The following is a 23442-nucleotide window of genomic DNA, read 5'->3' as shown; positions in this document are numbered from 1 at the left end:
TAAAAGTGTACAACAGCATTAGGAGGGTATTTCACACTGCCAAGTATTTTGGCTTCTTTTATCAGTACAGCCATCACAACCTGAAACATTGATTGTCTTAAATCCCACAGAATGATCATTTTGAAATAAAAAATACTATTAAGAAATGCTTTTAACAGGGCAGAAGCACTTGGCTCTACTGGCTATATTCTGGTTAACGTCATACCTTGTCACAATTTTTAAAAAAAAGCTCAGGACAGAAAGTAAGGAAAATAGCCCTTACGTTCTCTGGCAGTATTGATTTAGAACAGCAGTTCATTCCAAAATACATTTGACCTGGAAAATAATCTGTTTTACGCATTGTGCAAATACATCTCGCTGGCAACTTTTACACGTGTGGAGTAACGAGACAACGTCTCAAACTACAGCTGGCAACTATTTACACGCATGTGCCCTTAATAGCCATTTGGCGTCCTTGTGTCTTTGAATACTGCTTAAAAAAAAAAAAAAAGGAGCCACTCCACTGGTCAGTCAGGGTCTACCGGAAACACGGGATTGGTTGCATGATGTGAAATGTAGAACCCAGCATTTTTGGGGACTGAACGTCAGGTGCGTCTCAGTCTTTTCTGCATCAATTGAACATTCTTATATCATTCTCCCTCTTGTTAGTCTCCAGGTTTGTGATAGTGCGACACTAAAAATGAACACTGAGCATTTATAATAAGATTTATTATTTTGATCTTTTAAAAAAAAAATGTGCAACAGCAAGTTGCTTTTATTCATGCAAGTTATTAAGTGGACGGTCACACGTGGACCCGGTTGCTGATGCACAAATCTGAAAGCCATACAGATGATTCTGAGTGCATTTGAAACAAAGCTGTGAGGTGTTTATGTGCCTTAATGGCTAGTATTAGTGAAAGTAAGCCTGCACTCAGCTTTCTTACAATCGCACCCCAATCACTCGTCGACATGCGCTAACCCCAAAAAAAACGACTACAGTGTTTTTCAGAGCTGGAATATGGCCGAGCACCCACCCAGCGAGGGGCGCCCGGCGCCTCCCCCGGAGGAGCGATGCAACTCCCCCTATGGCGCGCTGTCCGTCTCCTCCGCCTCCACCAGGCAGGAGCGGTCCTCGTCCAGGACCCGGAACGGAGGGTGGTACTCAAACGCCGTGAGCATCGTGGAGCCGGGGCTCTTCTTCTGGTGCACGAACCAAATAACTGCCGAGACTCCCATGATAACCACCACGCTGACGATGACCAGGGCGGACAGCAGCAGGCTCGATCCTTGAGGAGAACAAAGGAACGGTTCACGGAGGAAGGTCACTACTGTGAAAAACAAGAAAGCACCGAGGAACAGCTTAAGAAAGGGTCGACTTACTCTGCTTTACTTTGTCTACGTCTGGAGAAAAAAGAAAAAGGCATTGTGAGGACAGTGGAACTCGGTTACAAAATTGATGGACCCACTTTAAAAGATTAATCAGCCATTCAAACAGGTCGACAGACACTTTGGCCTCGATCGTCAATTCTTACTCTGATCCGTCTCACAGACCACTCCGTTCTCCGTCTGGTCCACGCAGCTGACATTTTCCCACTTCCCCGTGTTGCTGTGCAGCGCTACGCACGTATCCAAGGGCACGAGGTCCGGGGGGGAAGAGCCGCCCTCCCAGTTCCGGAATCCTACCGGCCGCTCGCCGAACCACCGCATGCCGTCACCTGACAGCACAAAGGGATCAGCCTCAGCAGCACGACTGGCAGCGAGGACGCAGACGCCGCCGCCGCCGCCGCCACGGTTGTCAAAGCCATGTCAACTTTGTTAAGGGCGTTCCCTTTGAGTGGCCTCGGGTCTTCCTCCGGCAGGCGAAAACAAACTACCCTGAACTGTATCACAACTCAAGATTAAGTGTTTTTACCCCCTCAGGATTTACATGAACCGGGATTTAGGGTTTATTTTAGCTTTAGATTCCCCACACGGTGCCTTATGAGATGAAAATGCTCTAAATAACAGGACGTTGTGCCTGGATGAAGATCAGAAGAAGCTGGCACCAGCTTACAGACGGGGCTCCATATTTTGTCATTTAAGAAAAATGGAGAAAAGACACAAAGTACATATATTACAATGCCCGAGATGATCTTTAGTCTCGAGTTGAGTGGGGTTTTTGGTCAGTTCACAAAGTACTCAGACTTAGGCAAATTGACCATGATTTACAAAAGTATGTAGAAATAATAGTATAATAGCAAAAGCCTTTGTATAGTATAATAGTAAAAGCTTTTGGATTTAGAGACAAAATACTTTCTAGTTATTAATACTTGCTAACATCTGAAACCACAAACACTTTGAGATTCAATGTCGGTTTTCTACAGAGTTTCCACGCAATTGTTGGATGTTGTGCAGCATGATTCACAGTCCTCTGGTCACATGGTACGTACTGTTTGTGTCGAAATACATCCCCAGCCAAATGTTGACATTGTTTTTCCACACCTCTGGGCTATATTTGACAACAAAGTCATTTTCCTCAGCGCTCTGGATGCTCAAAAGCTCTGGAAAAAGCACAGCATACGACAAAAATCACACACTTTGAGAAAACACACGGTTCATTTTTTTTAAAGATAATTTGAAGATAAACGGTCTCAGGTACCAAATCCTTGGCAGAGAGATTTCGCTCTCTCAAAGGTGTAGCTTTTGATTTTGTCTTCTGACCCGTGGACAAAGTAGTAACACCCGTTTCCAAATGGCACCCAGGTGCGTCCATCAGCGGGGCAGTCTGTGGGAGATACACACATTCAGCATTGTGCAAAAGTGCATCTGTGCAGGAGCAATTAGAAGCTACGGGAGGACAAAAAAAAGAATACGTGACTGAAAAAAATAATTACCCAAATCTTTGGATGCTGCAACAGCTTTGCATGTCTGGTTTGATAGTTAAGAGTTCTGCCCCCCTCCCTCCCCCCCTCACTCCTCCCCCTCCCTCCAACAGACTGTACATGTTTGCACAACTGAAACTGCCCTTGTGACCAGTGTTCCTCTTCATTAGTGCGGGTTGTGTTTGTGTTTAGTTGGTGTCCACCCTTTCCAGAACGTTGTCGAAAAGAATGTCTCACAAAATAAGTCTCAAATTATGGTCTTCATCTTTGTAGGAGTGCTCGAAGTGGTTAGTAACTTGGTTCTCGGTCCATTCGTTCAGTTAGTGTCGCTATTTACACGATAACGTTTCCTTTCTTAGCCAGTGAACGCACCACCATTGGGAGAAATCCAAGAAGATCGCTGCTCGGCACAACACCCACGTCTTAATTAAACGTGCGCTGATTGCTCTCGCAGGAAGAAAAGAAAAAAAAGGAAGATTATGCAAAAGCAACTTTAAAACTTCAGATACATGCGCGCTAACGTCGGTTCAAAAGTTGCGTCGCCACAAATGCACAAAAACAACAACCGCGTCGACGTCCAAGAACATTGGTTTGCGACCAGTCCGCAACATCTGTGAATGTGACTAAACATCGCGAGCACCTCTCCAATCGCAAAGCTGCCGATTTGCGATATTGACAGAAACGAGACACTAAACAAAGCGCAAAGGGCTAAGTGCACTTTGTGTAACACGGGCCCATACGCACTGCTACAAAAGCTGTGTACAACAAAATAAAAATAGGAAGAAAAAAAAAATAGACATATGACGTTTATTTGATAGCCCATTTAAATCTCACCTCCCGTCACACCGATGTGCAGCTGAACACACAACAACAGGCCGCAGCCCAGGAGCCGAAGGGGGTCCATGGCGGCTGAGACGAGCGACCGTGTGCCACCAAACTAACGTTAGCTTTCTCCCTGTTGCTCGACTCGACTGTCTGCAGCAGCAACAGGAGCGAGATCCCACCCACGCGCTCGCACACGCACACGCGCACGCACACGGCACAACGACACACGGAAATGGCCTCACGTGTAAACACAACGCTCTGCGCTATTTGCGCCTACATCGGGGCAACGACTTAGTGATTATACGTTTTTGTGGTAACTTAATAGGCAAGAGAAAAACGGAGCAATTTGTACACCATGCATCGTCTGCGATTTTATAGAAAATATTGAATATTAATAGGGGGATTGTAGGCCGACGTTTGGAGAGAAGAAAAACCACAGCAGCCGTTGTGTTATTATGGTTATGTTATGTGCATATTAGACAAATCCAGGGATTGTTTAGAACACAGCAGCCTGCAGGTGGCGCTGTACGCACAGTGTTCTTGTGAAAGAAGGGTTTGCATCGGTTCATACTGCACAATGCAAGATGTTTGCGCCACACACAAATGCACTGTGCACGCTGGTTATCATTGACTCGTGTGACGCGGTGGTAAAGTAAATGTATTACGGTGATATTGTTCACAAGATCCCGCCATCTGCCTGTAAATGATTTTATTTACAAATAGTAGATTGAAGTGCTCATAATTGTGTTATTATTGTGCTCGTACACAAGACAATTTTTTTAGTTTTTTGTTTTTAACTCTAAGGAACCTCTTGGAAACAAGACGATACATCTGTAAAAAAACCAAATACATATATGAAGATGCTATTTATTGGCATTTAACTTAAAATATATTATGTTAGTGAGTCTGATATGTTGACACAAAAGCTCTTGGGCAGTAATATATGTAATATATGATTTATAATTCAACAATATTATAAATTACTTTATTTAAAATAAATGGACTAACTTGAAGAACGAATGCTTTGCCATCAGTCAGGTCACATAAATAGGAAATAAGTACGTTTTGTTAATACTTTGCACAACATTGGATAGGAAAAGCAGTTCCCTTTGCCTGAAAGGCAGGTATTGCATATGGCTGCAGGGCTCGTCCTATCTGAACAGGTGAGGACGCAGGGGGACAGCAGAGAGCTGTCAGGAGAATGCGTAAAGGGGGGGGGGGGGAGAAGAAGGGGTTTCAACTTTGCTTGTAAGCACAGGTGGCACAAACACAGACAGCTGGAGCGCGAGTTTTGCTGCTCGTCTGGAGCCGGCAGGCTTCCCGTAGGGTGGCACAACACCCTGCAGGATACCGTCGGGGACCCATCTGCCACGGCAGGGCCGGCTCACAGACACCCCCATCCACTCGCCGTACACCATGCTTCATGATGCCCCCAACGCATCATGTCCAGGCCACGCGTGTTGTCCACAATATCATGCAACAGTGCATGTTTATAAAACCCCGGCTAGTTCCTCACCTTATGGCAGGCCGATTCATACATAATGTAAACCAACTCAACAGGGCAATAGAATAACATATTGCACACATTGCTAATTATAACTTTATCATCGCTGAGAGAAGACAGGAGATCGAGATCAGTTAATATAATTGATGGAGGAGTCAAACAGTCAGAAAGTTATTTCATATGGAATAGGTGTAGTGTTGTAGTGTCTTGTCAATAATCAAATCTTGTGATGTCACCAAACTTTGGAGGACAACATCACAGTAACCGTTAATTACACGGCAGACTATTTATTGCCAGATGTAAGAGATAATTACGTCCCATTAATTTCGCTGAGTGAATCTCTAAAATATGTATGTATGTGTATGTGTTAGCCAGAAGATGGTCGCTGTCACATTAATGCAGTCCGCTATCGTGTTGAAAAATGACAGCCAAGTGAACTCTGTCAGCACCTGCGTTGATGGGGGACCTACACAGATGTTTCTTTTCTTCCATTTTTGTGTTTTAAATTTGTCTTTAATTTGCAGCACGTGTGAAAATAACAAAGACAAACAAGAGGTTTCAAACTGTCTGAAGAAAGTTAATTCATTAACGCACGTCTATACAGGGCCAAATTCCCCATTTTATAGACATTAAAATGTGAGAAACAGTGGCTGGATTCCAACCCTCTGAAGCTGCAGCCAAGCTCAAACATCAATATGTTAAAATGTATTGTTCAACCGTTTAATGGATGACAACACAAATGCATTTACATAATTTCATTATTAATCCATGGACAAAAATATGGAAAACAGATGTTTTTAAAAAGGAAATGGAAAACAGATGTTCCCAGGATTCCAGATGAACTGCAGCTCTCAACAAAAAAGACAAGTGGTATCATGTATTAAAAGTTGAAAAATGTGAAGTTTCTTTATTCACAAATGCCAAAGAAATGAAAAGAATAAACCTTAGGTGACCTTCTAAAGAAAACAAACAAACAAACAAAACAAAAGTCTTTGGCTTAAACAAACACTACAAAACAAATTTACATAGGAACAATTCCTTAAAACTGTACATAGGTACAAGTTACCACTAGCGATTGTGTGGCACAAGATTTAAAAAAAAAAAAAATCAAAAAAACTTTCATGTAGCTTTATGAAAAATCGTATTTCCTCCAGCTGTCTGTACAACAATGGTCATAAATTAGTACTCTTCTCATAACTTAGTGACTGTTTAACATGGTGGATACTTATATGAGCAACTTTTCCTATTGGTGCACCTCTGCAACTCTTGACCCAGATACTATGGCACTTGGTTCAGACACCACTAGCAGCATTAACCTCATAAGACAGTATCACTTCTCAGTCTCAGGCATTATACAGAAATCTCAAGTATAATCACAGTGGCCCTTTACACGGCTTCACACCCAAGCTGACTACAGAGGAAATGCGCTGCTTGTTAAACTAGGTGCGAGACGCAGAAACGAACACGCGTGTTTAGAGGAGCACCCCAACGTTTTGTTGAAGCTGTTGGTCTTTTAAACATCCACCTCGGGAATCTATTGCAATGAAAAGCAGCATCTTTTGTAAAACCACAAAAACAGAGTGTGTGAACATGAGTAGAAACATCTCGCCGCCCCAATGATTACAATAAGACATCATTCAAAACAGGTCTAAAAAAGAAAAAGAAAAAAAAGCCTTTGGGGAAAAACCACCTATAAGGAAATAGCTGTACGTGGCCAGCTCCTGAGCGTGGCATTTGGTCTGGAAGGGCGGGCTGGACCTGCTAACCCGACCTAGTACAGAGGAGAAAGAAAACTCTGAGGTAGATAGCTGGTTTGACTGACCACCAGGTCGAATCACAGGCTTATTGCAGGATCATAATCAAAAAGCCTGATTTAATCCACTTTGATAACAAAAAAAAGGATCTAACTTTCTTTTTATGGTTGAAATATTTATATATATATATATATATATTTTTTTTTTTCCACACACTAAAGTGTGAAATAAATCTCTTGTTGGACCCAGGGCTTCCTGTATGCTTGTGTGTGTGTGTCTGTAGTCCACTACTACCTATGCAACCGAGTGTAATTGTACAAAAAAGGCACACTGTCCAAACTGCAATCTACTTTGCAGAGTCACTTGTGTCCTGGTTAAAGAGACAGAGGTGTACTTGCTCACAATCTTTGGTGAAGTAAACTACATTTGAAAGTGCCTAGTTTGTTTTATTTCCTGTCGAGATTGAGGTGTAATAAAATATACATATTCCTCTCATTTAATCCCCCAACTCGCTGAACTTTTCCCTAAAATCTATTTTCAAGGCTTTGATGAGTTTATTTATTCATTTTGCACAATCGTAAGTCAAAGTTTTCCTGTTAGCTGTTCAGTTAAAAGTGAAAAAAGACAAACCCCATTAAAATAACATCACCCAAAAAGACTAAAACAAACAGACAAAATTAATTTGCCCTTTCTCAGCCCCCAGCCCACCAATTTCAATATCAACTCTACTACAATACCAAGTAATCGAAAAGGTCTCTCATTCAGATTCAAAAACACATTCCAACATCCAGAAACATAAACGGTCTTCTTACTAAATAAATATTACCTTCAATAAAATCATGAAGTAATTTCATTTAAAATGATTTCCTAATATGTATTCTACTTTTTTATCAGTTTGGAGGGGAAAAGCAATAGTACATTGATTTCATTAAAAAGTCCTCGTTACCTGGGCAACAGTTGCTTTGCCTATTGTTGCACTCTGCAATGTTCTGTACAACTACTGTATTAAAAATATGAAGGCAAATTATACTTGGACAGCAAGATCAAACTACTAAGATAAATCACTTAACAAGAAAACAACACACAACACTTCACCATAGCAACACTCACACAGCAAGCACAAAAACATCATCTTCAAAAAGGTTTGGCTGAAAAAAGTCCTCGGAATAAAAAAAAAAAATCTTGAAATATTAACAAAAGACATATTTACTACAATGCACTTTGAACAACTAGTCACATGATTCTTCCATGTATCTTGCGGCAAGCCTTGATTAAAAAATAAATGTTTTTCGAAGTAAGAAAATAAACCTTTTTCAAATCACACAAATACATATATCTATTATATGAAAATATAGACATATGTATTCTCATAATTTGAAGTGAATGAACTTAGATATTCTTTATGAAAACGTCACCAAAATAGTTTCACTCAAGTTTGCAGAACCTGTGCAAAACAGTGAAAAAAAGATCCTTAGCATCCGTTGCCTTTGTAGACATGATTGTTTTTAGCGGTTGTCCAAATGTTACCTCAGCCCTACTTTGTTTGCTGGTAGGAATACGGGGAATGATTGCCGGATGAATCCATTTGTGACTGTGCACCGTTTTCCTAGAAGACAGCGGAAAAAAGAACAATGAGCGGTTTTCTAAAATCCCGCTTTGCAGAAACACGAACGCTGCGGTGATGTTGATGCGCGTACCTCGACAGGAACGTTTGACGTCTGCATGTGTGCGTACTGTGGCATGTATGCCCCTTGCATGGCTGCGTTGGCGGCCAGGAACTGCGTGAGGAAGAAGAGGAGATGATCGATACAATGGACGGTTTGACAGAGCACTTTTAAACACCTCATCCTCAAATAACGTGTAACGTGTGAACTCATTTCTGATCCCATGCAGGGTTCACTCACCGTTCCTGCACTGCCCAGAGAAAGATGACTCATCTGCTGCGCAAGCGGGGCCATCATAGAAGTGGGCTGTAGGGACATAGACGGGTCCATAGAGGGCGATAGCACTGTACCCTGGAGCAGAAAAGTGTGCACATAATGAGAGGAATGCATGCAGCTTGTGCAATGCACACTAAGTCACCAGGAAATATTTGGTTTTGTCTACTAGAATACTTGTGCAGAGTATCGGGGATGTACGTGCGTAATGTTTTTTTTGCAAGATTGGATTTCAATCAGAGCGTAACAGTAATCTCAGACTTCACATCTAATGCCCACACCAGAAGGTGAAATGTAACAGGCTGAGCAAGTTGTCTACGAGCATGTTGGCTGGCCTGATGCATCTAGCAGTGTTTTCTCATCTACGCTGGCTCGCTTTCAAAGCAAGAAAAGAGTCTTCTCTCTCGCTCTCTCTCTCTGTTGAAACCCATCTGTGACAAAATACTCAGCATCTGTCATCAAAGACACAGCTTCACATAGCCTCTCCAAAGCAGTCGTTTTCACATTCCTATGCAAACACTTTAGTAGTGTAAATCCTCAAGGATCGCCACCCCCTTATGTGTAACTACAACTCTCCCATATTGTGCCGGTCTGTTTACAGAAAAATGTTTCAATTCGGTCACACCCACAGAGGGAAATGTTCGGATTAAAGGGAAAAAGGAAGACAAGAGTTGCGATTATGAGAAGGTCGAGAGAGACGTTGTTCTTACTGGGTGCTGCATGATGTAGGGTTGATGGGACACCCATGATGGGTTCTGCACCTGGAGCACCACACAAACACACTCTGTAAACACACTGGCATTGAACAGCTGCCATTTCCAGAGATCACATGCTACTGTGACAGCCACGGCAACCACCATGAAAGGCCACTCTGCCCTTTGTCACATATTGAAACCACACCTCAGGAGGACAAGTTTCTGAATCCTGAAGACACGCGTTTTAGTAACAAGTTACTGCATGCAGTAAAGATGAATGTAATGCTTTCTCTTAGGTGGCCATACAATATTACATCTACATTTCTGTCATTGAAAGGAGGGGTTCAAACCTGGTAGGCCGAAAGCGGAGACATGTAAGGAGACATGGACGTTTGAGCGATCATCCGGTTTGAGATGCTGTACGCTGGTGGGAAAAATCTGAGGACACAGAAGAGTGTGCAAGTGTGCAGTGAAATTACAAAGTAAGTTCAGTACTACGACTTTTTTTTTTCTTTTTTTTTTTTGCTGACGACTAGGACGGAGAAATCTAATCTGTAGTTTCAGCTTACCCATTTTGCATAGCAGCTGCACTGGGGTCATAAGTGAGCGTCATTCCTGCCTGGGAACAAAGGAAGCCACAGGTTTGGCAACTCAACAGTGGCATGCAACACTAGCACTTAACAGAGACGACATCACCCTGGGGCACGCCGTCGCGTATCTATTGTGCTCGCACCCGCACAAAGGCACCCGGGACTACAAAAGGATCTTCGTCATTAACAGCGGGTAACATAACTCAGACTATGAGGAAGAAAAGTGAGTTGCTAGAGACAGGATCCATAGGATTTATAGAGAACGACTCCTCGGCAACACTAAGCCATAAAGTCAACCTGAAGTGCCTTCGTCAATATTTGTTACACTGAGCGCAACGGATGGTTCTCATGTCAACATTTTAGATGCACCTGCAAGGTGTCCTTTATTTTTCAGGCTTCGGCTCCCATCACCGCTTACCAATCTGTTGTCTCCGTCCCGTCCCCAACCGCGACCATTCAGGGCAAATTTGTTTTGACTTTGTCGCTTTTTCTGTCCACCATCAGCAAACTTGCACAGCAAAGGTTCAGAGGGTGCTAAGGGAGAGATGGGCGTCAAGAGAAGGAAATCAAATGTTTGTCTTCAAGACTGTCATACACGTGCGTTGCTGTCTGTTATTCTTTGCCATACAGTCCATTCCCCCCCCCCCCCCCCCCTCGCTCCCCCAACCACTCCAAAAGCCTGGGAGTGCCCATTTACTAGCCAGCCTGGGAACGCAGACATCTAGCTTGGCAGCTGTGGAGCTGTAATCCCCTCCCTTTCCTAAAGGAGGCAAGGCCAGCAGAGACTATTTCAGTCTAATAATCCAATTAAAAAGCTTAGAGAGGGAGTGGAGGCCACACAGAGCAGCTCTCTCTCTCTCTCTCTCTTTGTCTGTGCTCCTCCCTTTAGGGCTGAGAGTATAGGAGCAGACTCACTGACTCCAGCTGGAGGCAAGAATTAGTTGGCGGACCACTTCATCCAGCCTATTAACACTGTACACACTACACAGCCATCATGAGATCAATCTGGATGTATTCTCTCGATTGTTGTTTGTATTGCATGGCGGTTAAACTAGAATATTTTCCATGCATTTATATTTTACCTGGAAACATTGGACTGATTATCTTTGGGCATTTACCTGGAGCACCTGCGGCCATCTTAATGAACTTTCCATTGAAGTGAGAAATGACTGCGTCGCATTTTTCAGTTGACTCCATCCTGGGGTGGTAAAAAAGACACACACAGCGTAAACTGCATTAGTGAACTGCTTCCTTCCGGTCTTTGTGACAGCGTCACCATCAAAGAATGCAAAGAGAGCGCATATGTTATACGGGTATAGTCTCCACCATGAGCACACACCCACTCACAAACATTCCTCTGATGCGTTACAATATTTGTCAATTGTGAGCCTGGGCCACGCCTGTCAGGTGTTTCCATCAAACGTCAGGTTGTGCAACTATGACGCGTGGAAGCCAGCCTCGCTGGTATCATTAAATCACCCCGTCATTGTGAAACTATTTATCGTCAGACGTTTCCCTTCATGCATGTTGTCTCTGCCTTGTTCTCAGTAACTTATTTTTAGGTATTCATTTTTTTTTTTAAAGTAAAGTGGTTTTCTAACGTCACTTTATGATTGGCAGACGGATTTACTGACCCCTTGGTAAAGTTGGTATTGTTTCTTAAAAGCCACATTTACCAGTCTTCACATTATGTGAAGGGGGTATAGGCCACTTGTGACCCTTCCCTGACGCATCCAACCATTATCTTTTACCGCTTATCCTGTTCTGGTCCCAGCTGACTTTAGGCGAGGTCAGGCCACACCCCGCATAGGTCGCCCCTATCTTGAAGGGCTGACATATATACCAGGAAGCCATTCATTCTCACATCCACACCAATGGACAATTGAGAGACATTAATTAGGCAGCCAGAGAACCCGGACTGCCACCAGGAGAACATGCAAACCTCACACTGAAGGCCGCAGCTAAAAACATTGGTGAGGTTTCTGATTTGTTTAGTAAAGGGGTCTCTTTGATCATACACATGATTTGTGGAATTTTTTCATATAGTTAAAATCCAAAATGTCGCACTAGTGGAAAAAAAAGAAGATAAGAAATAAATGCCGTTTAACACAAGGATCTGACCTGGCGAAGCCCACGCCTCTGCTGCCTCCACTGGAGTCCCTCAAGATGCGTGTGGATATGACCTGTCCGAAGTGCTTCAGCATGATCTCCAGTTCCTGCTCGTCCACAGACGTGGGCAAGTTGGAGATGTACAAGTTTGTCGGGTCTTGTTCTTGTTGCTGCACAGGGGGGAGATGGGGGGGGAAGTGGAAAGAAGACACCAGAAGTAATGTAATTACACGGTAGGAAACGGTTGAAACACACCTGGAAAACACAAGAACAGGGATCACATTCCCACCGGCTTTAGTAACAAAGGGGAAGACGGGGGGTGGAGGGGTTCCCCGACAATTCCATATCATGTATCCCTAGAAACGGCTAAACGTTTTATAGACTTCAAAAGCGCTGGGATTAACATGGCGCTGCAGCTTCCGGTCGGTCTCGGTTGGGGACTTTAGTTAGTAAAGGGTCACTGTGACCGGTGATTGGAAAGACATTTGCATGCAGCCCACAGCGGCTTGAGGCTCACATCAGCTGATTTCTTGTTGATGCATCAGCAGAAACTTAAGACGCGAAACGAGTCCCTGGGAAGCGGCCTCCAGCCATAAATATTTATCAGTGTTGTGATGTTCAGAGTCAGCTTCGGGGACGAGCTCATTTAGTATTCTGTCAGTGGAGCCAACATTTAAAACAAAATGTTAAGACAAAACACAGGAAAGGAATCATATTTAAAAAGGAGTTGGTCAGGAAGCTCTTCTAACTCAAAAGACAGCAAGAGACCATCAGCTGTAGCCTGTGGTTACATATATTGCATAAAAGCACATACATGCATGTACAATTACATGCATGAAATTATATTTGTGACTTATTCAAAAAGAGATTTACGGTGAGGCGAATCAGCCACAGCAGCCTCTCTGCTGTAACATTATTTGAAAGAAATGAAACCAACAGGATGTATGAAAAAACGAAACAGAGGAAGAAACCACACGGTGAGATAACAGATCTGTTTGAGCTTTGAATGGGTCACCAGCCCATCATTCATTCATCAACCGGAACCCACGCCAGCTTGTGGAAGAAGAGCTGAGGGAAGACGGAGCCGTCTGACGGAAGGGTGCCACAGAAACGAGATGCATAGGATGTTGGGAAAAGTATGTGACCTACAGCGTGTACTTTCACATCTACTTGACCAGGATTTTTTCAGTATAGAATTGATGCTTTTTGTTTCCGAACAAAATGACTCCACATTCACTCCGGGTGAGTGCCCAGTAACGTCTCAGTCTTTTCCGCCGGCTCCACTGAAGCATTTGAGAATTTGAGTGTCTTGCTCATGGGCCTTGTTAAGTGGGCGAAGAGAGAGAGAGAGAGAGAGAGAGAGAGAGAGAGAGTTTTTATTTCACTTCCTCTGCAGACACTCAGTCTGCCGATCCAGAGGTTGGACTGTAATAATACTAAACGATGGTCCTTTTATATTAATCTCAGCTTAATCAAAACATCTAAAAAGAAATACCACGATATACAATGTTGAAAATATGACTTTTTTTTTTTTTTTTTAAACTAAAGTGCATTTGGTGAACCTCTTCTATGCATATGGGTAGCACGTAATCAAGTATTACCAGAACTTCATTTAACGTATGGTAAAAAGAAGGGAAACTCTTATCTGGCCACTTCCCACCACCTGCTTTTAAAATAATAATGAGAGAAAGTCCATTAAGGGTTCCTGGGCAGATAAAGGTCTCTTTTCCTGTTTTTTGTCAGAGAGTCCATTAAGCCTAAACAAGCTTCAGCAATAGTGAGGATAAAGCTGGAGTGAAAGGCTCACACTTTATAATGGCATTTACCTTCCACAATACAAAGATTAAACTTCAGCATGCCCCTCGGAGCTGCTCTATTTTAATTAAAAAAGTAAAATGGGTGCACAGAGGCATGTCGAGAAGCTCTACAGATCCCCAGACAGGGAAATGAGGCCACGGGTTCTTGCTCAGTGTCGTATGGGAACTAATTTGTCCCGACGGGTTCCTGTTCCCATAACAACACACAATTATTTACTTCTTTTCCTGATGACAGTGTAGTGAAGTAATACAGTACTAGAACAATCTTGTAAAGCTTGATCCATGGCGTATTAACGACCGTCTGTCCACACAACTTTAAAACTTTATTTGGACCCGTCTCTTTAACGTGACATGATCTACAGTAACTCCCACTTGCCCAGTGAAGAGGATACTTGTTTTTTTTTGTATTTCCTGCACTGCTTGCGAATATCTTTTAAGACATTTGCAGCATGACGCCTCATTTGCAGCAATTTCATTTTTGAGAGATTTAAAGTACAATAATACTTCAGGTGTCTGGACGTGGAATGGTTCTGTGTGGGAGACGGAAAGACCCGTCTCCGCTCACTAAACATGTCCACATGGTGGACAGAGTCTCTGCTACGTCATCCACACCAATCTCTACCCTGCTTAGTTTAACTGTCGGTGCCACTCACATGCAAAAGCCTTGGCTAGGAGCTGGGAGCTGACAGAATACCTTTGGGAACCATCAAAGATGTACAGTATATGCATGCACGTGTATCCGAGTAAACAGGAGTCCAATTACCTGGAAAGCACCATGCAGATGGCAGCCATGAAATCAGCATGAGAAGCAGCACGCTGTTATCGCGATACGGTCGAAGTCTCAAAAGAATACGGCCCGCTAAATGCGCTCAGGTGCTCACTGCGGATGTCCCTTCAAAACAAATTAGCGGCTGACGTTGTGGCCTCGCAGGTCATTAAATATCAAAACAGGCTCCCTCACTACTTTCAACTACGCAAAACATTCGACACATTGCTTCTGGAAAACTGATGCAAGCCCCTCAGTCAATCTGGTGCTAGATTGCGCGCTGAAAAATCCAATTTGAGTTCTCTTCATATTTACTTTCATCAGCGTGCGCACACACACACACGCACACACACGCACAGTCACCACCAAGTAGGGACCGAGGGCTGGGGAGCGTACACTCTGCGGTCAAGGATTCCAGCCCTGCTATCGAACACCACAAAGATTAGGCTTAGGTGTCTTTGCCAGACGGATGGAAGAGAAAGGGGGGGGGGGGGTTACTGCGTGAGGTGTATGAGCGCGATATGGGGATTAGACTGTAATGAATCCTCACCTTTGCCATTTGAGCTTGGACACCAGTGGTCTTCAGGGCAGCCACGGCTTTCTGAGCGGCGGCGGGGCTGTCGAAGTCCACAAAGCCGTATCCTGAGGAGACGAGCAGCGCGGTTAGGACGATTTGTTCTGTGTAGCCTGCTAGTAACAAACGACTCGAGCTTCAGTGCGGGGTGGGGTGGGCCCGACCTCGCCGTGCTGGACGGGGATGGGTTGTGTGTTCATTGCTAGGTATAACATGTTCACACTTGTCTCACTTGGTGAGTATCCAATGCGTATGTATTCATATGAACATACTTCTGCATTGTATTACTATATTTAAATGTGTGTACACAGCGTTTTTGTGAGCTTCTGTCCGTTTGTGTGGAAGGGGAGGAGGTAGAATAGTGCTGAGGACGCAGATACCAGTGTGACCTTTTTGGTTTAGGTCAGCTCTTTGTTATGGGGGGGCGGGGGGGGGGGGGGGTAAACCTATGGTCCCTCACCACGGCTGCCACTGCTACATTTGACCTGCTGTAATGTGGGGAATATGTCTGTGGCGCTTTCAGCAGAGTCACATTGGTACTGAATTTTTAACCCAAATTCTGTTATGCGGTACCTCAACTTTCCTCCCTACGTCCAATGACTTGCTGAGAGCGTAGACGCGTACTGTAAAAAATGCACCCGGACGGTATCCGAGTCATAATGTTGCCTGTGGAATGCTCCTCACCCTCACCCTGGTTACCATCCAGGGAGGGGACCGCCTAGCTTGTGAAAAGGGCTGTTAAGGAACTGCACTTATCGTAGGGGCGACACAGATGGTGGCGTACTTTTTGTGACAATGCTCCGAGTCCCCGCACAGGGGGAGTACACGGTGTACTTCGCGGGCGTTTGAGAACAGAGCATGCGAATTGAGACGCAGGATTAGTTGTGACCACCAAGTTCTCGAACACTGCAAAATCAGAATATATTAAGAAAGTTAATGCTGAACAAAGTTAATGCTAAACCCTCTCTTTAGATTTGTGGTAAATTGACTCAGAGCTTTATAAGGTTTACAGGGTCCCATTTCTGTGTAATCCAGAGGACATTATCTCACTCCCATCCCCACTGGGGAGAATGAACAATTCCCACTTTAGTCTGATGCGCAGTTTACTAGAAATGGTCTCAAAACCAACTCGTTTACTCGGCATAAAAGAAGAGGAGTCGTCAACCTCTTCCCAGGAAGCCCCCACGGCAGTGACTAACCGACAGACGGGGGCCGAGGCTTAAAATAACATCATCTGGGAGGCAGCTTTAAGCAGCCGGGCTGTCTGTTTCCTGACTTGCCCGGATCATCTGACACAACTGCATAGCTGTTGAATGACTTGATGTTTGAACAGAATCCCCACATTGGACGTGTACCATTGTCCTCCCTGAAAAAGTCCTGCAGGGATAGTCATGTGTTTGTGATGAACAATCTGTCAGGGGACAGATAAAAGAAGGCAGTGGTGAAAATAAAAAAATAAAAAAACAACGTCACACACCTTTGCATTTGTTTGTCGTCTTGTCCATGATGGCCTTTGTTGATACGATTCTGCCATACCTAGGGGAGGAGCAGAAAGGCGAGGCATTGTTAGCTGGATTATGTGCCAGACGGAGCCAGTTATAAAACACGCAGAGAGGGAGGGTTGAGCAACAAGCTATGACATCACCGTAAAAATATGAGAACAGGAAGTGGTTTCCATGTGGTGCTGAAAATCCCCAGTATGAGAGTGCAAAGTAAAACAGTCATTTTTTAATGCAAACCACTGTATGCAACTTTAAACAGACTAAGTTACCAAAGACACCATGCATGTTTTATGTTGTTTTGGGGTTTTTTCACTCTGCACAGTTCAAGCAGAGTTAATGTGCTCAATGAGGAGGAGAAAAACGCCTTTACAATTGGGAGTGTTGTAATGTACATGAATCATTTCTTTACAATTCAACATTTAAAATATATACTACAGCATATGAATCTACAGTTCTCCCACATAAAGGATCAATCCGTTATATAAAAGGAAAAGGAAAGGCATTCTCCCAGGAAAGCGTTTTGTGGCTGGCTTCCTATCCATCTGAATTTTTCATTTAATCAAATAAAGAACAATAAAATACAGAGTCACTGCTGGCGCCAATTTTAACACGTGGTGTTCTAAACACACAAATAATGCATTTGCAGCTTTGGGTTGTTGAAGACAGCGCCGCCGGGGGAAAAAAAAAAGAAAAAGCAAATAAAAATCTTAAAAGGCACCAGGGGTGGTCTCTGCTTAACAAATAAGGCCTTCAGCGCACAAAGAGGGCTTGTGGGTGATACTGACAATATTGCTCCTTTATCCACACACATGAAATATGAGCCTTTGCTTCTGTACCACACAGGCTCACATACATCCTGTATGCCTCACCACATGTTAGATAAAAAATATAAAATTGGTTCTTGGAAGATTTTTGCATTGTATGTGCTCGATTTTTTTTAAATTCAAAGTCAGCTTATTAGAAATGAAGAAGTCGTACTACCACAACCTACAAATACCCATCTCTAAGATGTTTTTACACCAAGTGACCGCAGATTCTAACCACGCTCTCTAAAATTGCAGAAAAACTATGCCAAAAAATAAATAAATCAATGTCTGATCAATAGCAGAGGATATTTCCAGGAAGTGTCGTGGGCCTACTCACGGCTGACAGAGCTTGACCAGGTCATGGTCCGTGGTGGAAGGGGCCAGGCCTCGGATGTACAGGTTGGTTTTGCTGAGCTGGTCCCAGCCTGCGTTGCTGCTGCTGCTGCTGCTGCAGTTGTTGTTGCTGGGGCTGGGTGGAGCCATGGGGTGTGACGACGGAGCAACAGGTGGCTGGAATACAACAAAAACTGGGTTGAATTCAACTTCGGGACGGGTGTGGCGATTAAACGACGTGGTTTAGCGGCACGGTTTCCATAGTCGGCGTGACCGATGGGCCCGTGACCGCGACCGCCGTCCCTTCATCGGTGCCGTCAGAGTGCGCCTCCGAGGGTCGCGGCGTAGTGAGAGACGCTGGACGACGCTCGCACACTACTGCAGCGAGGTGAGAAACGAGCCCACGGGGGAGGTCAGCAGAAATGGGATTTTGCAGAGGGAAGTTCGGTTGCTACACCTCCAATGAATCCTTTTGGTAACGAGAGCGCGGTGCAGTGACGCTAACAAGCTCAATACAATCTTTTGGCACATTTTCACCTTAAAAAAACCCCAATTCAGAGTAACATCAGCATTCATTTACAGTTGTGTTCCTGGCCATCTGCTGTATGGAAGCCCAATAGGCCTTCTCCTATTGCTCTGTTCATCGCGCCACAAACTCCTGAGGGAAATTATTACAATGCAAAACAAGACTCCAGTATGTGCACCGACTGGCTGATAACTGGGTCTGTCTGCGGACTGGTGCTGGCAAAGCAGCACACAGCGGCCTTTTACAGCTCTGTAGAGCCAATCAAAGCGGTCTGTTGAAAAAGTAACCAAACAGACACCGATTGGCGTTTCAGTGTAGAATTACTCATTCTCAAGGCAGGTTGGGTGACCCGATCACATGTTAGTGTCATGTCGGTTCCTGTCCAATGTGAGGATTCTTTTTTTTGTTGCTAACGGAGCAGTGATCCGTATCTGCAGAATAATCTCCAGTCACACTGTGCCGTCAGCACCATCAGGGTCTACAGGGGCTGGTAGCTTCTTGACCGCAGAAGGCCCATTAGCTCATTTGGAAAGACGCTGGGAACGGTTTGAGAGACCTCTGGAATTTTGGGCTCTGAGGTTATACAACACACAGTCAAACAACCAACTCTGGGAATTTTTACGTGCAATTCCTTTTTAGTTTTTATTTTAATGCTGTCAAAAGGAGGAGAGGGAAAAATCCTTCAAAGACTGGTCAACTTTTTGCTTTACGTTCACAAGACACAGAGGTCGTAGTCTCTTTCCCTCATGGATTTGTCTTCTTTACCATCCAGAAGACACATCTTGATTACCCCCCCCCCCCCCCCCCCCCCCGTCCTCCTCCTCCTCCTCCTCTTCCCTGAGGGATCACAAGCTGAGAGAAAGCTGATGGAATCCCAAGCATGAAGCGGTGACAGGATTGAGCAACGCAAGTCAAGACGAGAGGATCTCCGCTCGTGACCGACCCGGCCAACAGCCTCACGTGCCTTCAGCGTGAAGTCCTCGTTTCCCCCCCCGTCATAACAACCAGTCATCTGCTTTCTTACGAGACGGTCTGGGTCACAAAATATAAAAACGACAAGCACGCTTTCAGCGTATGGTGAAATCTAAAGTCGTCCACACATTAGAGAGAAAAACTGGCCTTCCGTAAAAACGCCACGAAGAGACCAGCTAAAATGTAGCAGAGGAGTTTGCAATTCTTAGGAAATTGCATTAAAACATTTCTTTTTAAAACGTATCAACACATTGCACTACGTTCAAATAAAAAATTTGCCCCACTTGTGCTCTTGGCGAATCACAGATAACTAAAGTGAGGCCAAAAACTTACCAAACAGTAATCACTGATGAAACTGGAATTACACCTTATCCTAGGCTGATTAAAGCTCAGGTTGGCACCACTTTTTTTTTTTTTTTAAAGACATCACTGGTGCCCCAGTAAAGGTGGCGTGTGTCACAGTATTAGTTTGGTCTCAATTATCATGGAGTTTACATCCAGACACAAAGACGTTTAAACAAGTGCTCTCAAATAAGCGGATCTTAAAAGAATAAATGCTCAATTATTCATTTCTTTTAAGCCACAGCGATTTCCTTCGTGCAATTTTTAGGTAGATCCTATGGAGATACAAACCGAATCTTCCCTACGAATATCTATATGTAAGCAACTTAAGAAGAAAAACCTGCTCAACACCTTTTCAATAGATAGTGACTCAAAATGTCCTCTACCAAACTGTAGAGCAAGGAGTTAAAGGGTTCTAATATTTCATAGTTTTTGGTTGTTGTTGTTGTGGTGGCATGCATTACAAAGAATCAAGCAATAATTCACAACATGTGAACCAGTGAAAAGTACTTTTCCGCAGGGCCTTGACGTGAAATTTTTACAGCTCAGGGCTAAAAGTGATTGAAACGTCTCCTTTTTTTTCTGTGGCGCCGCAAGCCAATTTTGTTTTTTTATACTGCAGGACTGTAAAATGACTGTGATGGGGAGAGGACGGCATCTTATCAGCCAGCCCCAGACCGCCAGGGCCTGTCATATCCGAACTGGAAATACACAGGGCTTCCAGTAAAAGGCCTCGCCCATGGAGCTCTCGCCACAGGATAAGAGCACGAGTAAATACGCTCATTCAAATCATCTGGCTGAAGGGAGCTTCGTTTTAAAGGAGAAGAACATCCACACGATTAGGTCAGGACAACACAGAGAAAACTTATTTGCAAGAAAAATAGGTCGAATTAATTATATTTAAAAAAAGGTGACCCGTGGTTGAAATACCTGAAAAGTGACTAAATAGACGCGGAGAAGCGTTCGCTCGTCCAAACTAAGCACACATATGGACTATGGAAACCGCGGACGTGTGTTTCTGTGAAGCGGTGCGCATTGCGTGCGTTTCTTTATTCATAATCCAAAAATAAGTAAAAAAGTTAAGCAATTAGCGAAGGATTAGCAGACTATTTTGCTATGCGGCCACCATTGCCATCCACTGAGGTTAGGCCTTTAGCTCTCCAGGAGTGGACCACAGCCCGAGCAGCAGGTATTCTCAGTAAGCAGAAGAATGCTTCATCACACACAGAAACCAACTACAAAGTGTTATTCTGTTCATCGGTTTCAGCGCCGGCTTCAAGTTTATTTAAGCTGATGTGCTGCTGTCAGATGTGGCTTTTTTCTTTCTTTCTTTTTTTTTTAGCGACTTCTATCAGCTTTGTGTTTTCTTATTTCTGAAGGCTGGAAGAGTTGAGTGGGTTTACCTGTTTGCGATACGGAGTCCTTGGTGGGTTTCCGGAATTGGCAAAAATCATCCTCAATTTAAATAGAGAGGGCAGTTTCTTTTCTCAGTTTAGCGAAAAAAAAATTCACTAGCGAAATGCATCCAACTCCTGGTATAAGAAGAAAGTGTTTTGGTTCATGGATATCCTCCTTACTCCGCTGAAGGACACAAAAATAGAATTGTATTCATATTAGCTGTATATATATCCTTATTGTCGTCGACTACAGCGGCCACAGAAACCTCCGTAGATTGTCCCAACTTGGACTGCCCAGCCCCGTTTGTTTGACTGGCTTCATTGATTTGCAGTCAGATCTGCGCAGGACGGACGGAGCCACGGTGGGAGAAACCATTGCGAGATTTAGTGTAGGGGTGTCCGCTTTAAAGAATGAATCCAAAATACACATCATTTGCATATTTTTGCTCGCTTGAGAATTAAGAAGTGTTTATTTCAAACTGTTATTTAATGTGTTTTCGTGTGTGCTGATATATAGTGTTTTGTTGTACGAACACATATTAAGTGGACACTGTTTACACCTGTTGTTCGTATGTTAAAAGATGCATACCAAACATTCCGCCGTCAAGGCTGGTCCATGTGATATGCTGGTAGCTTTCAAAGCGTTGCTCTTATGAGTTTGACTCTCACACAATGGAGAATGTTATTAGAAACCAATCGAGTTTGAATGATCATTTTTAACTGCAGTGAAAGATTCCATTCAGCTTTCATACGGCTTATTAAAAAAGAGAATGCACACTATTTTAACACACAGTAAGCCCATAAAACCAAACATGTCTGAATGCATACACTCGTGGGCATCACACTGAAACCGATACAATAGTATACTTTGATTTAATAGAAAACTGCAAGAAATAAATGTAAAAAATAGAACTCTCCTCAATAAATAGACCGATATTTTTTTCTCTCAACTGCGTGAGTGTAATAGATGGGAGAAATGTTACTGGGGTAGATGATCAGCCCAGTGAATATCACAAAAACTAAACAAAACATAAAGAATCTGCACGTCTACACACAACTGAGGATATTTTGTTAACATTGCTTTACATTATTCCCATGAGCTGTAACCTTTTGAAGATGCGGTCCATCAGTATAAAATATTCTGTTGAAAGAGATGGCTCCTCTATTGTGCGCAGGAGGACTTTTTTCATGTGAGTGAGAGCTGGTGGTGGTGGTTTGTGTGGTGGTGGTGGGGGGGAGGGGGGGAGTCTTTGTTGAGCAGGTAAGAAGGACAGGGTGAGCTATAAATCAAAAGCAATCTACCCACCACTGACACCTGCTGATTGGAAAACCAACACTGGTGGCTGCAGAAAATGGGAATTAATGGCAACCTTCAGCAAGGTAGAAGCACCACGCTATGGCTGCTGTCTTGTTCTGACTCGACAAACGAAACCTGTGGTTTTCCTGATTTTGGGTCACAGTTGTTGATAACAGTCGTTTGGTGTCACCATTGTCCGTGAGAACAAATAACTCCCTGTGCTATTTTTTTTTACCTTTCTCATCGACCCCAAACCGCGCAGCGTGATAACATCTTGAGTGGCCGCGTGGCTCTGCTTTGGCCGAACACTGCAACAGTGGGTCCTCAAAGCTATTTGCAACTGAAATGATCCTTGAGAAGCCCCTATGATATTGATGTAGCCATATTTAGGTGTGATGTGTTATATGCCTTCCCCTAATGGAAGCAAAGGTCACCAGTAGAGCTGTAGAGAGTCAGCGGGTCAGCATTAAAGGAAGCCTCTGATTCAGCACTCTGCTCAGGCAATTGAACCTCCACCTTTTATGAAACCGTGAAAGGAAAGGTGATCTCTGATCCCTGCGTTTGTGTAGCCCCATGACAACACCTATATGAACCAATGTACCCCATTGTTTTCCATCCCATTTGAATCTGAAGCCTGCAGCATATACAATTAAATAAATCCCTACTAGCAGATTGTTTTCATAGTAAAGAGCAGCCTTTAGATAATCAGAGTGCATGCTCTACCCCTGAAGGTGATCTCCTTTCATTGGAGATACAAGTTTAGATTGCGCATGCTCAATCACTCAAACAGGTACAAACATGCATAGATGCATAGATGCAAAGATCACAAAACACACACACACACACACACACACAC

The 23442-nt window shown here is 43.7% G+C and overlaps 2 protein-coding genes across 4 annotated transcripts; both read right to left on the bottom strand.

The window, feature by feature from the left end:
• Positions 1-223: 223 nt before the first annotated feature.
• cd302 (CD302 molecule) lies at positions 224-3856 on the bottom strand. 2 transcript variants are annotated; one of them, XM_037489042.2, is made up of 6 exons: positions 3675-3852; positions 2618-2743; positions 2409-2519; positions 1512-1694; positions 1360-1380; positions 224-1265 (listed from the first exon to the last, which is right to left on the bottom strand). In XM_037489042.2, exons 1-6 carry the CDS (start codon positions 3742-3744, stop codon positions 1063-1065), a joined length of 714 nt encoding a protein of 237 aa, XP_037344939.1. In that variant the 5' UTR covers positions 3745-3852; the 3' UTR covers positions 224-1062. The 2 variants fall into 2 exon arrangements, with proteins under 2 accessions (XP_037344939.1, XP_037344938.1); XM_037489041.2 differs by lacking the exon at positions 1360-1380 and having other exon boundaries at positions 224-1307; positions 3675-3856.
• Positions 3857-6061: 2205 nt separating this feature from the next.
• Positions 6062-21614, bottom strand: LOC119228888 (RNA-binding motif, single-stranded-interacting protein 1). Of its 2 annotated transcripts, XM_037488874.2 has the most exons (14): positions 21296-21614; positions 18057-18229; positions 16889-16947; positions 15388-15479; positions 12267-12424; positions 11264-11343; positions 10564-10679; positions 10125-10174; positions 9906-9993; positions 9571-9621; positions 8828-8938; positions 8621-8701; positions 8451-8529; positions 6062-6940 (listed from the first exon to the last, which is right to left on the bottom strand). In XM_037488874.2, the coding sequence occupies exons 1-13, from the start codon at positions 21344-21346 to the stop codon at positions 8458-8460; spliced, it is 1182 nt and encodes a 393-aa protein (XP_037344771.2). In that variant the 5' UTR covers positions 21347-21614; the 3' UTR covers positions 6062-6940; positions 8451-8457. The 2 variants fall into 2 exon arrangements, with proteins under 2 accessions (XP_037344771.2, XP_062420830.1); XM_062564846.1 differs by having other exon boundaries at positions 6062-8529.
• Between the last annotated feature and the right edge of the window lie 1828 nt (positions 21615-23442).

Source organism: Pungitius pungitius, chromosome 10 (assembly GCF_949316345.1).
Source record: "Pungitius pungitius chromosome 10, fPunPun2.1, whole genome shotgun sequence".
Classification (NCBI taxonomy): Eukaryota; Metazoa; Chordata; class Actinopteri; order Perciformes; family Gasterosteidae; genus Pungitius; species Pungitius pungitius.
This window is presented reverse-complemented; position numbering and strand designations above follow the sequence as displayed.

What these genes read in the sequence shown, in the direction of transcription:
- cd302 (XM_037489041.2), bottom strand. Translation starts at nt 3,744, where the DNA reads ATGGACCCCCTTCGGCTCCTGGGCTGCGGCCTGTTGTTGTGTGTTCAG. An exon ending in GCACATCGGTGTGACGGGAG is followed by an intron (nt 2,744 to 3,674) that starts GTGAGATTTAAA and finishes TATCTCCCACAG; the next exon opens with ACTGCCCCGCTGATGGACGC. An exon ending in GATGTATTTCGACACAAACA is followed by an intron (nt 1,695 to 2,408) that starts GTACGTACCATG and finishes TTGTGCTGTCAG; the next exon opens with GTGACGGCATGCGGTGGTTC.
- LOC119228888 (XM_062564846.1), bottom strand. Translation starts at nt 21,346, where the DNA reads ATGATTTTTGCCAATTCCGGAAACCCACCAAGGACTCCGTATCGCAAA. An exon ending in GATGGCCGCAGGTGCTCCAG is followed by an intron (nt 10,680 to 11,263) that starts GTAAATGCCCAA and finishes TCTCTCCCTTAG; the next exon opens with CACCCTCTGAACCTTTGCTG. An exon ending in CCTACATCATGCAGCACCCA is followed by an intron (nt 8,939 to 9,570) that starts GTAAGAACAACG and finishes TTTCTGCTCCAG; the next exon opens with GGTACAGTGCTATCGCCCTC.